Source organism: Phodopus roborovskii, unplaced genomic scaffold, assembly GCF_943737965.1.
Source record: "Phodopus roborovskii unplaced genomic scaffold, PHOROB, whole genome shotgun sequence".
Lineage (NCBI taxonomy): Eukaryota > Metazoa > Chordata > Mammalia > Rodentia > Cricetidae > Phodopus > Phodopus roborovskii.
In genome coordinates this window covers 7262249-7276779 of record NW_026126639.1, presented here as the reverse complement: position 1 = coordinate 7276779, position 14531 = coordinate 7262249, and the positions used below count along the sequence as shown (strand labels likewise).

The window sequence follows — 14531 nt, the reverse complement described above, 5'->3', positions numbered from 1 at the left end:
ATCCCCCCCCCAAAAAAAAGACAAAGGGGACTGATGTCATTCTGAGCTTGTATTTTGACTGTGATTTATATGAATCAGATGTATTATTTTAAGAAAAAAATTCATATAAGTTGTCTAAAACCAAGATATATTTAAATGTAAAAAAAAAAAATCTTTCTTGTTGGTACTGACTTTTAGGCATATTCAGAACATGAGTGAGATCAAGACTGATGTTGGCCGAGCCCGGGCATGGATAAGATTATCTCTAGAAAAGAAGCTTTTGTCACAGCATCTCAAGCAGCTGCTTTCTAACCAGTTGCTGACCAAGTAAGACTCTGCCTTTCAAGACATTTTGTTTCTGTGACTTGTGCTTACAAAGGAAATTAAATAAGCTGACGGACTGAACTAGCACCTTCATGAATTCTGATGAACGTGTACATTCTTGAATGACAGGTGTGCTTCAGAAAATACCTTTGTGGGGCTGCTGAGGTGGCTCAGAGGCATTGGCTGAATTCAGTTCCCAGCAGCCACATTGGAGGCTCACAATCATCTCTACGGGGATCTGGTGCCCTCTTCCAGTGTGCCGGCAGAACAGTGTATACATAATCTTCAAAAAAGAAAGACCTTTGTAGATGTTTGATCATTTCTGAGAGGGCACACCAGATTTAACAGCCAAAGACCAGATTGCTGTTCTGTAATCAGAAAAATAAATGCTTACTAGTCCACACAAGCTGACAGTAACATCCAGAAGACAGGCCGAACTTGTATTAGCTTCATTGACCAACCATTCTAGCTGAATCAGTGAACTCCAGGTCTTATGAGAAACACTCTCAAAAATGAATTAATGAGTGAGTAAATAGATGAGATGGAAGGGGCCAGAGGGACGCTCAGCGCCTCAGAGTACTGAGCGCTCTTCCAGCACTGCTGAGTTCCAATTCCTAGCGCCCACATGATGAAGCAAGTGTGCTGTTTGTTTGTTTTACACGTATGGGTGTTTTATCTGTGTGCATGTATGTGTCCTACATGTGTACATAAGAGAATGCTCAATCCCCTCAGACTAGAATTACGGTATGAAATGCTGTGTCTGTGGCCTGTCTTCTGGGAAAACAGCCAGTACTCTTACCCACTGGGCTCTCTCTCCAGCCCAGGTGAGGGGTTTTTTGTTTGTTTGTTTGTTTGTTTGTTTGTTCGTTTGTTCATTCGATTGATTGATCGATCGATCTTTAGTTTTTGTTTGTTTTTTGGGTTTGCTCAAATGCATGAATGTGTGGAAATCAGAGGACAACCTGTGGGTGTTTTGGATGTTATGTTTTCTCCCAGCAAGTGCCTTTACTCACTGAACCGGCGCCTTGACTCACGGGATATTAATTTTAAGTCATGGTTTTTAAGAGTGAGAATTGTAACTACTGTTTTGTGCTTGTGTTAACCCCTCTCAGGAAGCTGTATAAGCGGTATGCTTTTCTGCGTTGTGAAGAAGAAAGGGAACAGTTTCTGTTCCATCTGCTCTCCCTCAACGCTGTGGACTATTTCTGCTTTACCAGTGTGTTCACCACTATTAGTAAGTGTGGACAGTTGACTTTTAAGTGAACAGTTTCCAGGTGAGCAGGCGTGTTTGCAAATAGTTGCAATCCCGACACTCAGAAGGCTGAAACAAGAAAATTGCCAGTTCAGAACCAGGGAGTGTGGGCTACGTATCCTGACCCTTTCTCAAAAAAAAAAAAAAAGAAAAAGAAAAAGAAAAAAGAAAAAAGTGGACTTTGGGGTGGGAGATTCTCAAATCAATCTTGGAATAAAAGTATTCACTTTTCAAAAGTGAGATCTGCCGTGGGTGCATGGAGGACACCAACAACCTCTCAATTTCCATTTAGGAACGTGGGAGACTCCCTAACCCTCCAATGCCAGCCTATGCGAATGCCACACTGAAAAACTACTCAGACCAGGCAGTGGTGGCTCACAGCTTTAATCCCAGCACTAGGGAGGCAGAAGCAGGCAGATCTCTCTAGGTTCTAAGACAGTCAGGGTTACACAGAAAAAAACCCATCTAAAAGTCTAAAGACTGGGCGTGTAGCTCCTATAACCCCTGCTGTGGCAAGATCAAAACTTCACGGCTGGCCTCACCTACACAGGAAAGTCCTATCTCAGAAGAAAGGGAGATCCGGCAAGATAGCTCAGTAGGTGTTTGCCACAGAGCCTGACAACCTGGATTCAGCTCCCATAGTAGAAGGAACCAATTCCCAAAAGTTGCCCTCTGAGCACTACACGTGCACCAAAGTGACAAGTACAGGCATATACACACACACTCTTACACTCACATATGTTCACACCACACACTCTCACACATGCTCACACACACAAATGTTTTTGGTTGCCTTTTTTTTTTTTTTTTTTTTTAAGATTTTAAAGAAGAAAGGTCACTGAAGATGGCTAAAATCATGGTTGTTCTCAGCTATTTTCAAGGCCAGAGTGGGATGCATAAATCAAATCTCAAAACAAACAAACAAAAGGACAAGCAAGATGTCTCAGCAGAAAAAGGCACTTTGCACACAATCCCAGAGACCTGAATTTGATCCCTGGAACCCATGGAAAGATGGGGGAAAAAAACCAATTCTGAATGAGCCATGACACACATGTACCAGAATTCACATAGGCCTATCACATACACAATGATAAGATGCATAAGGACCTCTAAAAATATTCTTGTATTTGTAGGTTTCTCTTTTTCTGAGAAACTTTCAACTTGAGGCATTGGAATATATATTAGAGAAATATTCAGGTATCCTAGTTCCCTCCCTTTGCCATGATAAATACCATGACCAAAAGCAAACTGAGGAAAGAAACGTTTTTTCTTAGAGGTTACAGTCTATCACTGAAGTAAATCAGGGCAAGAAACTCAAAACAGGTAAGCTCTTAAAGCAGAAAGAAACCTTAGAGGGATGCTGGACTGGGCTTGTCTACCAAGCAGTGAGTACCCTAGTAAACTTTAGCTGTCAGCTTTACACAGCTCAAGAAGCTCATATTAGCCTGCAAGCGTGTCTGTGAGGGATCTTTTTCCCTTGATTATAAGTTGGTATAGGCGGGCCCAGCTCACTGTGGGTGGCACCATTCCCTACACAGGTGCTAAGCTGTATAAGAAAGCTAGCTGAGTGTGAGCCTGAGAATGAGCCAACAGTCAGCAGCGTTCTTAGGTGGTTTCTGCTTTAAATTCCAAATTTTCTTGTGCTTTTACATTTAGCCAAGGCCCATGACAGGATGGTGACTTGTAGTGGTGAGACCTTTGAAAAGGCTTCATAGAGATCTGCTTACATCTGGCTCTCCCAGATTCCTGGTGCGTGTGGCCCACTTCAGGAACCTGATCCTAGCATTCTGTAGGTGTTGGTTCTTTCCATCCACCAGGAGGTTCCAGGGTTAGACTCAGGTTGTCAGGCTTGGCAACAAGTGTCTTTAACCACTGAGCCACCTCACGAGCCCTCATGAGTGTTTCTCAAAAATTGATCATAAAAAGCCAAATATCAGTTCCCAGCACCCACATGGTGGTTCATAATTCTAATAACCCTAACTCCAGTTCCAGGGGATCTGATTCCATTCTTTTGACCTCTGAGGACACTAGACACAGATGTGTGCATCCGTACATGCAGGCAAAACACCCATATACATAAAAAGAAGCAAAATAAATACATAAGCAAAATATACCTTGAGAGCATCTAGTTCTGGATAATTGTGTTGGGTTGTTTTGTTTCATTTTGCTTTTTTATAATTCACTTCTGTGTTTTCTTTCAGTGATTCCTTATAGGTCAGCGATCATTCCAATTAAAAAGCTGAGCAATGCGATCATCACATCAAACCCGTGGATCTGTGTTTCGGGGGAGCTAGGAGACACAGGAGTAATGCAGATTCCAAAAAACCTGCTCGAGATGACTTTTGAGGTGGGTTCACTAATACCGTTTAGTTCTATGGAAGAACTCTGCTTTTCTTTTTCATGCTTGAAGCAAATGAAATAAAGAACGTGCAAACAAAACAGGATCGTTTTGTTACTATATCCTTGTTAGTTGTCTGAAGCAGCTTACACTAGTTTGCTTTCCATTTTCATTGCTAGACACTATTTTTCTACTTGTAGTAGGCTTTACCAGGTCCTGTTCCTTAATTCCCAGCGCCTAACACAGAACAAGACAAACAGAAAATGTTAAATAAAAAGCTTTCCCTAAACTGGTTTCTCCTCAGGACTGGAGAGCCAATTTCCAGTTTATGGCTTTCGAAGCACATAGTGCCATTTACAGAATGGTTTTTGTTTTGTTTTTCAAGACAGGGTTTCTCTGTGTAATAGCCCTGGCTGTCCTGGAACTCACTCTGTAAATCTGGGTGGCCTTGAACTCAGAGATCTGCCCACCTCTGGCTCCCAGGTGCTAGGATTAAAGATGTGTGCCACTACCACCCTGCTCCTGTAAATGTGACTTTTTATATTATCAGTTTTGGGTCCCATCTAGTAGAGTATTTATTTCCATGTGTTTGAACCCATATTCAGGTTAGTTCTGGTATGTGAGGAATAAAATAACTTCCTTGTATTTCAGGAGAGAAATAGGACTAACTGATGTTTTGTTTTCAGGCATGTTCCTTAGAGTCTAGGAATAGCCATTTTCACTTAGAATCTTAATCCGTAGCCCAACAGTCCGTTTGGCTTTATGTATGTAGCAGACTCACATCTATTTGTATGTAAAAGTTTAAAACTGCTAGGTGGTGGTGGCACCCATTCTTAATCCCAGCACTTGGGAGGCAGAGGGGGGAAGAATTCCTGTTACCATTGCTGTGTTTTGTACTTGTCCACAAAGGGCCAGAAAGGACAATAATAACTGTAGTTCATTCATAACTTCACTTTCTACAGTTATCAGATTAACTAGGTGTGGCAGTGGCTTGTGTCTATGTAACCTTTATTTCACTTATTAGTGGCCCCACAGTGTAAGAGTAATGTTTCAGAGAAGGATCCAGACCATAAAACATGGAACATCATATAGGAAAAATACAGTGTATTTGGTATTAGGAAAGTTCCATGCACGTACTGGGAGTCTTAGAATACATCACTTGTAGGTCAGATGATTTTTGCAAAGAGCTTCTTAAACTTCTCTAGTAGATCAGAGCTTTGAACATACTCGACAAGCACTCTACCACTAAACTGTAGCCTAGTCCCTTGTTTAAAAAATATAAAAACGTATCAGTGAGTGATTTTTTAAAAATTGGCTGTTTGCTGTAAGTCAGTCTGAATAAGACTATTCCCCACTTACTGAAATCCTTTTCACCCTTCAGTTAAGGCATGAATCATTATCAGTGATTCTGTTTCCAGATCCCTCAAATAGAAGTAAAGGTTACTTCTCCAGCATTCCTCTAGTGCTTGCTTATGTTTCTGGTCCAGCACACCAAGCACTCCACCCCATGTGGTAGTCAGTGTCCATCTCCTGTCTCGTCGTACGATGGTCCCTGAGAGCAAAGACTACATGGACGTTATCTATGCCGTTAAACTTAGCACATTGTCAAGGGGGAGGTCTCTGTAAGTGTTAGGTGGAGCCAAAGTCCACCGCCAAAGCTGAAAGGAATTGAGTACAGAATAATTTGTGGTCCCGTCTCTGCAGTGCCAGAACCTGGGAAAGCTCACTACGGTTCAGATTGGCCACGATAACTCCGGATTGCTAGCCAAATGGCTAGTGGATTGTGTCATGGTCAGAAATGAAATCACAGGACATACATATAGGTGAGTAAATGGACTTAGGAGGAGCAGAATTCTTTGTCTCAAGGCTCTTCAGGTAACAAAATGTTTTAAATTTTCCTAAAGCCTTCCCACTACCTCCTGAACTAGTTTTTTGGGGGGATGTATTATTTGCTATATCTATGTTTATAGAACATAAAATTGGCCAGCTGTGATTACATACACCTTAAATCCCAGCACTCAGGAGGCAGAGACAGGTATATCTCTGTAAGTTTGAGGCTACCCTGGAGAGCCAAGGCTACATAGAGAGGATTCATTAATAATAATAATAATAATAATAATAATAATAATAATAGTAATAATAATATAGTTACTAAAAATCCTTTTTAAACAAACAGATTGGGGCTGATGAGATGGGCTCAGCAATAAGAGCACTTGCTCCTCTTCCAGGTAACCCAAGTTCAGATCTCAGTACCCACCTCAGGTAGCTTACAACTACCTGCAACTCCAGCCCCAGGATATCCAGTGCCTTTGCTGGCCTCCATGGGTATCACATGCATCTGCACATGTGTGTACACAGCACACACAAATGCACACATACACAGACATGAATAACAAGAAATATTTGTTCTTTGGTGAAACAGATTGTGGAGGCTAGAGAAACAGCTTGGCGGTTAAGAGGGCTTATTCCTTTCAGTTCCCAGCACCTGCATGGCAGATCAGTCCTCTGTAGCTCCGACCCCAGAGATCCCATACTTAAACTCTGGCCTCTTCAGGCTCAGGCATACATGTGCACACAGACACGCATGCAGACACACACTCATAAATACAAAATAGTAAAATTTTAATTTCGTATGTCTGTATACTTTCTCTATGTAGTACTGATATAGACCAAGCTGTCTTGGAATTCACAGAGCTCTGCCTCCCAAATGCTAGAATTAAAGGCATATATTACCACACCTAGCTGTTCTATATTTTTTAAATTTCTCACGATGGAATGAACAGTCCTCAGATATTAGCACCATGGACTTTACCTACAATGCCGTTTTTATAACAGTTAAAACAGTGGAAGCCAACAGTGATGTCACTCAGCAGGCCTGTAATACCCGCACTCCAGAAACTGAGGCAGAAGATTGCCTGTAGTTAGAGCCTGATAGCCTTCGCATAGTAAATTCTAGGATAGCCTTAGCAACAGAGTAAGAACCCATCTCAAAATAAAAAACAAAACATAATCCTAGTTTTAAAAATGTAGATTCATGGGATTTCTGGAGACCAGAGTAAGTTCACGATGACAACAAAAGTTGATTCAAAAGATGTTAAATAAAAAAAAAAAAAAAAAAAAATTTCCTACCCTGTCAGATTTCCGTGTGGGCGGTGGCTGGGGAAAGGCATTGATGATGGAAGCCTAGAGAGAATTCTCATTGGAGAATTGATGACATCAGCTTCAGATGAAGACCTAGGAAAGCAGTGTCGGACTCCACCACAGCAGAGATCTCCCACGACAACCAGAAGACTGAGTATCACTTCACTAACGGGAAAGACCTCCAGTGAGTTGTTTCCTAGTGTACCTCAGTTATTGCAGGCTTCCATGGCCAGAAAACAGTTGTGTTAATGAATCACAGTGAGGAGATTTACAAAGATGGGCTGGGGAATGACTCAGAAGGTACAGTGCTTTCTTCCCACGCATAAGGACCTGAGTTCCATTCCCAGCACCCACCAACTGGGTCCCAAGCATTCAAATGTATGAGCCTGTGGGGGGCAATTCCCTTTCAAACCTCCGCTGCCATCCAGGTCCCATTCAGGCAGCCCACCAAGCTACCATAGATGGAGCAAGGAAGGGAAGGGGAGGGGAGGGAAGGGAAAGGAAGGAAAGAAAGCAAGCCTGACCTCCAGCCAGTATACCACGTGCTTTCTAGCCTCTTCCCTTAAACCACAACAGCAGAATTTCACATAGGTCACTGAGAGCCTCAAAGCCTTAGCAGATACCTGCAAGATTCTCCTCTGGGAACCCCTGAGTAATGAGGAAGGGGATCTTCCTCACTTCACCCCTCACATATGGAGAGTTGTTGCACTTCAAGATAGGGTCCCTGCCATGTGATTGCATGGAATATCTTGTTCTGTTTTCTTAGGGAGGGGTGCTTGTTGGTTTTGGTTTTGTTCTGTTTTTGTTAAGATTTATTTATTTTTTTATGTATACAGTGTTCTTCATGCATGTGTGCCTGGATGCCAGAAAAAGGCACCAAATCTCATTAAGGATGGTTGTAAGCTATCATGTGGTTGCTGGGAATTGAACTTAAGACCTCTGGAAGAGCAGCCAGTGCTCTTAATCCCTGAGCCATCTCTCCAGCCCTTGGTTTTGTTTTTCAATTATTTTCAGTTGAGAAAAGCCAGAGGAAATTAGACTCGTAGCTTGGGTTATGGTTTGCGGGTAGTGTGGCTGGGATTTGAGTCTCAGGTCTCTTGGATTCTTTTCCAGTGTATCACAAGCCCTCTGACTTAGCCATTTTGTCCAGTGGCAAACTCCATGGGGTCTCTGGAAAAGCTAGCTTGCTTGGATGAAGTTTTTCCTGCAGAAACTTACAGTTGAATATCCCATAGTATTTTGGTTCATTTATTTCTCACAAGAACGTGGATGCTATTAATTATTTTTGCAGAACCCAATGCTGGACAGATCCAGGAAGGAATAGGAGAAGCTGTGAACAATATTGTGAAGCACTTTCATAAACCTGAGAAGGAGGTATTCTGGGGGTGATAAAGTTGTATGTATAGCTGGGCTTTGTTACGAGCAGGTTTTTTTTTTTGTTGTTGTTTTGGTTTTTTGTTTTTTGTTGAGACAGAGTTTCTCTGTGTCGCCCTGGCTATCCTGGAACTTGTTCTATAGACCAGCTGGCCCAGAATCTACCTGCCTCATGAGTGCTGGGATTAAAGTCATGCATCATCCCCGCCTGACTACCCTCACTCAGCTCTTATTTCTCTAGTGTGGTTGTTATTTGGGGGAGGGGTGGGGGGTTGCTTTATTTCATATGTGTAAGTGTTTTGTTTGCATGCATGTCTGTGTACCACATGTGTGCCTGGTGCCTGGAAAGCTAGAAGTGAGCATTGATTCCCCTGGAACTACAGTTAAGGATGGCTGTGAGCCATCTTGTGGGTGCTGGGAACTGAACCCAGGTCCTCTGAAAGAGCAGCCAGTGCTCTTTACCACTGAGCCACCTCCACGGCCCCGCTAGTGTTGGTTGTCTTTGTTTTGTTTTGTTTTGTTTTGTTTTGTTTAAGCAGCAGAATTCCCTGGTTACTGTGTTGACATTGTGGTTTACAGAGAGGAAGCCTCACCGTGCTGCTGTGTGGAGAAAATGGCCTGGTTGCTGCACTGGAACAGGTTTTCCATCATGGGTTCAAATCTGCCCGCATCTTTCACAAGAATGTCTTCATCTGGGACTTTGTAGGTAAATTAAGTAGATGAATGTTATTATAAAGCCACTGAAGTGTTTCTTTAAAAGCTCAGAAACCTGGGGCTGCAGAGATGGTGGCTCACAACCATCTGTAATGAGATCTGGTGCCCTCTTCTGGCCTGCAGGGATACATGCAGGCAGGACACTATATATAAAATGAATAAATAAAAAAACTCAGAAAGCCAAAATTTTAAATGAATAAAAAGTAGTAACACACTGGTTTGTTTGGGGGTAATGAGGGCTCATCTAGCAGAGGCACTGAGTTTGATCCCAGGGACCTGTGGGATGGAAAAAGAGAACTAACTCCCACAAGTTGCCCCAACACAGAAACACACAAAATAAGTGTTTACTAAAATAAAAGGAGGCTGGATGGAGCTCAGCAGTTAAGAGCTTTTGCTGCTCTTCCAGAGGACTGGGATTGTTTCTCAGCAACCACACGATGGCGCACAACTCTCTTTAACTGTAATTCCAGGGGATCTGATGCCCTTTGCTGGCATCTGAAGGTACTGTACTCCCGTGGCATACACAGACAGGCATACAGGCAGGCAAAACTCCTATACATGTAAAATAAACATAAACAAGTCTTTTAATAAAGTGTCCTAAGTCAAAAAAAAAAGTGCCTAAGTCTTCCAATTGTTTTTTTCCCCCTTTAGATATGTAGAATTCTGGAACTCCCAGTTTCTTTAAAGGGTCAGTGAGCCATTTTGTGTTTATGAATTTGGCCTACATGAACTCAGGACTTTCAAGCAAATAAAGGAAAATTGGCAAGGCACCTAAGAGTGATTTTATTCCCTCTCCTTTCTGGGAAGCTTAGAGTTTTGCTGCTCTTGACTCTAATGCCTACGTCTCTCAGATTTAGGCAGTACTCCACAAGGCCCATTAAGGTCCATTTAACAATCGTACTGAAGGCAGCTGTTCTAGAGGAGGGCACCATCTTAATGGTCAAATGGTCACTGTGTTATTCCTGTAAGGGTCTACTCTTAAAAGATAATCCCTTTCATTTTGTGGTTCCTTTTCTCTCTGTCTGTCTTTTTAATCCTTTTTTTAATGCCAATTTCTTTTTCATGAAGATATTTAAAAAGAATAAACCTTCCATACCTCTGGAATGTCATCTGGACAGTGGTGGCTAACGCCTTTAGTCCCAGCACTCTGTAGACAGAGGCAGGAGGATCTCAGTGAGTTCAAGGCCAACCTGGTCTACAAATCGAGTTCCATGACAGCCAAGGGTATTTACACAAGGAAACCCTGTCTCCAAAAAAGAGAAAAAAAGAAAAGAAATTACTGCCAGGTGGTGGTGGCATGTAATTCATTCTGAAGTCAGTGATGAAGTAATGATTGGATTAGGGGACTGTGACTCCAAGCCCCAGTAGAGTTTCCAGAATAAATTGGATGACATTTCTATCTATGACTGCTGTAGTGTAGTGTGATTCTGCCTGTCTTCCTCAGAGAAAGCAGTGGCTTATTTTGAAACCACGGACCAGATTTTAGACAATGAAGATGATGTACTCACTCAGAAATCATCTTGCAAAACCTTCTGCCACTATGTGAATGCTATTAATACTGCACCCAGGAGCATCGGGAAGGACGGCAAATTCCAGATTCTAGTTTGCCTTGGAACAAGGTACAGAGTCAAAGTTATGCTTTCCTTGTTTTCATTATGTGGGTAACACATGTCTAGAAAAGTTATACCAGGTTATGGCCATCTCTTGAGTTTCTTCTTTCCAGCTCTTATCATGAGACTGCTGTTTCTGGGTACCTTTCTGTTGCAGTAGGAACTGATCTACCCATTTCTTAAAAAGATTTCTGTGTTTTTATTTTATGTATCAGTGGTTCACCTTGCTCAGTGTGGCGGCTCACACCATTAATCCTAGCACTCAGGAAACAGACTTGAAGATCTTTGAGTTCAAGGCCAGCCTGGTCTACAAACCAAGTCCCAGGACAGCTAGGGCTACAGAGAGAAATCCTGCTGCTAAAAGCCAAAAATAAATAAATAAATGTATGTTCTTTTGCCTTCCTGCATGTATGTATGTGCTAATTGCCTGGTGCCTTGCAGCAACCAGAAGAGGGGCTGGAGTTACAGTCAGGTGTGAGTGCCATGTGGGTCCTGGAAATTGGACCTAGATTCTCTGCATAAGCAACAAGTGCTGTAAACACTGAGCCATCTCTCCAGCTCCCATCTATCTATTTTATAAGTGAGAAAATAGGAATCAGATAGCCCTAAAGATATTAGCAAACTATCCCAAAACCACATAGTAAGAAAAGAAAATAGCCATTCCTCATGGCAAGGGTCTGTGATACCAGCTCTTCCAGAAGCAAAGGCAGACAAATCACAAGTTTGGGTATTGCTTTGGCCACAGAGCAAGTTCAGGACCAGACTAGGGAATTAGGATTAGGGGGGAAGACCTGGGTTAAATCTGCAGCACTGAGCAGGGGAGGAAGGGACATTTAGTGAAAATCAAACTAATTCAAGTGGTTTTTGTTTGTTTTTCTTTTTGTTTTTTTGAGACAGGATTTCTCTATGGGAACTTCCTTTGTAGACCTGGCTGGTCTTGAACTCACAGAGATCTGCCTGCCTCTGCCTCTCAAGTGCCTAGCCAGCACTTACTCAGGAGGGGATTCGAGAGGGACACTGAGATGGATTGATTACCCAGGAATACTTAGTTAATTAGCAAAGTCATTACCTGAACAAAGAAATGAAATAAAAAGGGTGTTGGCATGACTACTCCTAAAGTGTGGAGAAGACTTTTACTCTAGATCTAAGGGAGAAAGCAGGCAGAGCGAAGAATCCAGGCTGATCATGGCCTGCAACTAAACTGGACCGTGAGAGGAGAGAAGGGGAGAGAGAGCAAGAGAGGTGGTCTGGAGCAAGGGTTAGGGTTAGTTTTGAGGGATCAGGCTAGGCCAAGGGAAGCTCCTGAGATGGAGAGGGTTAGGGTAAGGGTGCTGGGTGAGAAGTGCCAGGGGCCACGGGTGTGCTGAGTGAGATTTATCCTGGGTTGCAACCTAACATTTACATAGTGGACAGACAAGAGGCCACTAGGAGAGTTCAGGGCCTTGCATATGCAGAGACCATGGCAGGGTCTCTGAAGAGGGGAATCAGAACCCACATGAGGGAAATGTGTTCTATTCTTACATCTTTCTGAAAATGGGTAAGATTCTACATTACAAGCCTATAGCTAGACCCTCTGATTCCCAGACAGGCAGGAGGGTAGGGCACAGGATGTGTGACCAATGCTCCCTTTTATGTAAACTAACTCCCCGAGTGTGCTAACATTAACACAGAATTTGGCTGGGTTAAGCACCATCCCTCTTTACCCTCCCTAGTGTTTGTACATTGTGTATTGTTCATGCCTGACCTGTGGGTCACAGCTTGTGCCACAAGCCAGCCAGGCTCAGCTACCTATCCTGGTTAAGCAAAGTAAAACGAATAAATTAATACTGAAAGCAGGGGCTGGAGAGATGACTCAGCAGTTAAGATCACTCACTGCTCTTCTAGAGGACCCTGGTTCAATTCCCAGCACCCACATCAAGCAGCAAATAACCCCTGACTCTAGGGGGTGTGGCCAACACTTCTGGCCTCTGTAGGCTTTGTACACACCAGGCACACAAGCACACATACATTAAAAAAATAATAATAATACAGAAAAGCCGAAAAGGGGAGATTTATTCAGTGTGGCCACATTGAGAAGAGAGACAGAGACAGACTCTAAGTCAAACATAGGGCCCCGACTTGAGGAAAAGGGTTGTGGAAAGTTTCTGCACCCTGATAAGCATGCCTCTCTGCAGATGCAGCATTCCAAATCAGACCAAATCAAACCAAATTAGAAAAAGCCCAGGTTTAATGGGTACAAGGCTCCTGGATGGCTGTCCAGCCTCCCCCCCCCAGAGAGGAGACAGAAAAGAAAGACCCATAAAAGGAATGTCTATTTTCTGGGGGGCAGTTTAAATACCCTGTGGGAGTGGTCTTGAGCATCTCTGGGGGAAGGGGTGATCGTTTGGTGGGCTTTAGAGATGCAGCAGGGTTTGGAGGGAGATAGGGGAGTGGGGCTTGGGTGGAACTTCACATAACATTCCAGACTCTTGAGTATATGGATGCCAGGGGCTGGGGTGAAGCGTCCACCATAACAGATTGAATAGGAGACCAGGGATCATGACTACAAAGTTGTCCTACCAGTGTGAATCCACCCATTACTGTTTAAGCTCCTAGTCTCTCCTACAAGGTCACTGGCATGTCTGTTTTTGTTGTGGGCTAGTTCTTCCTCTGACTGCACCCAAGACTTCAGCCTTCTCCCAGGAGAAGGTTCTTGGGGGAACTTTTATTTTACTTTGAGACAGGGAACTCATTATAATCAACAAAGCTAACCTCAGACTTAGAGATCTGCCTGCATCTGCTTCCCAGTTGCTTGGACTAAACCGGTGTGTGCCACCACAGCTGCTCCTAGGAGAACTCTTAATTTATTGTAGTATTATTGTTTCAATAGGCTGATAATTGAAGGGAAAGACACAAGGGAGGGCCAGTTACAATGTATCCCCCAGAGCTCAGATGCTGTTTCTGTTTGGGTCTGTAGGGATCACCTGCTCCCACAGTGGATTCCATTGCTAGCAGAATGTCCTGCCATCACCCGAATGTATGAAGAGAGCGCACTCCTCCGAGACCACATGACTGTCAACTCCCTTATCCGAATTCTGCAGACCATTCAGGATTTCACCATAGTCTTGGAAGGGTCTCTAATCAAAGGAGTAGATGTGTAAACCAGCTGACAGAAACTCTTCATCCTGCCCCTGGCTCCTGAACCTACCCCCTGCCTGTGGGACCTATTTGCACTGATCTGACAATAGTGAGCCCTGCCTGGTCAGTGCAGCGGAAGCCCAGTCGAACAATCTCCACTCTGCACACGAGGCAAAGTGCTGTATTGTAGTTCATTTGAACCTGAGATTTAGTATAAAACAGAGTATTTTCATGTGTTAGATGTGTGTAAATATGCTATCTTTAAGAAATTATATTACTCTAATAAGATACTTTTCTTAGATTGAATATTCCTGTGACTTAAAATAAGTAGCTTTAAAAAAAAAAAAAAAAAGAGTTGGGTGTGGGGAAAGTGGTGCTAGTCAGGGAGCCGGCAAACGTGTAAACCGCACGCCCAGTAGGGCTTCTTCTTCCCTCCAGGTGTCTCAAAGGAACCGGAATGCAGTGTATTGTTCTGGAGCAGCCATCGTTCCTGGAGTCCCGTCCTGTGTGTGGTGAATGTGCACAACTTTATATACTGTAGGACAGCCTTCCTTGTACCTTTAAGTCATAAACCATTTTAATATGTTTACATTATGAGTCACTTCTCCAGCTTGGTGAAACTTTTCCAGTTGGTACAAGTAAAAGATATAATTGAGGTATTTTAAATACCAGACCCCAGCAG

At 43.1% G+C, this 14531-nt stretch overlaps 1 protein-coding gene across 3 annotated transcripts in view; it reads left to right on the top strand.

Moving 5' to 3' along the window:
- Positions 1 to 14155, top strand: part of Dennd5b (DENN domain containing 5B) — a 100999-nt gene extending 86844 nt beyond the window's left edge. For 2 of the 3 annotated variants that reach the window (XM_051173310.1, XM_051173312.1), the window contains 9 exons: positions 178 to 306; positions 1416 to 1537; positions 3757 to 3902; positions 5598 to 5716; positions 7031 to 7218; positions 8326 to 8408; positions 8988 to 9114; positions 10567 to 10741; positions 13689 to 14155. In XM_051173310.1, coding sequence (XP_051029267.1) covers positions 178 to 306; positions 1416 to 1537; positions 3757 to 3902; positions 5598 to 5716; positions 7031 to 7218; positions 8326 to 8408; positions 8988 to 9114; positions 10567 to 10741; positions 13689 to 13872 — 1273 coding nt within the window. In that variant the 3' untranslated portion in view covers positions 13873 to 14155. The remainder of the gene's footprint in view (positions 1 to 177; positions 307 to 1415; positions 1538 to 3756; positions 3903 to 5597; positions 5717 to 7030; positions 7219 to 8325; positions 8409 to 8987; positions 9115 to 10566; positions 10742 to 13688) is intronic. The other variant, XR_007833619.1, reaches the window with a different exon arrangement.
- The last annotated feature ends 376 nt before the right edge of the window (positions 14156 to 14531 follow it).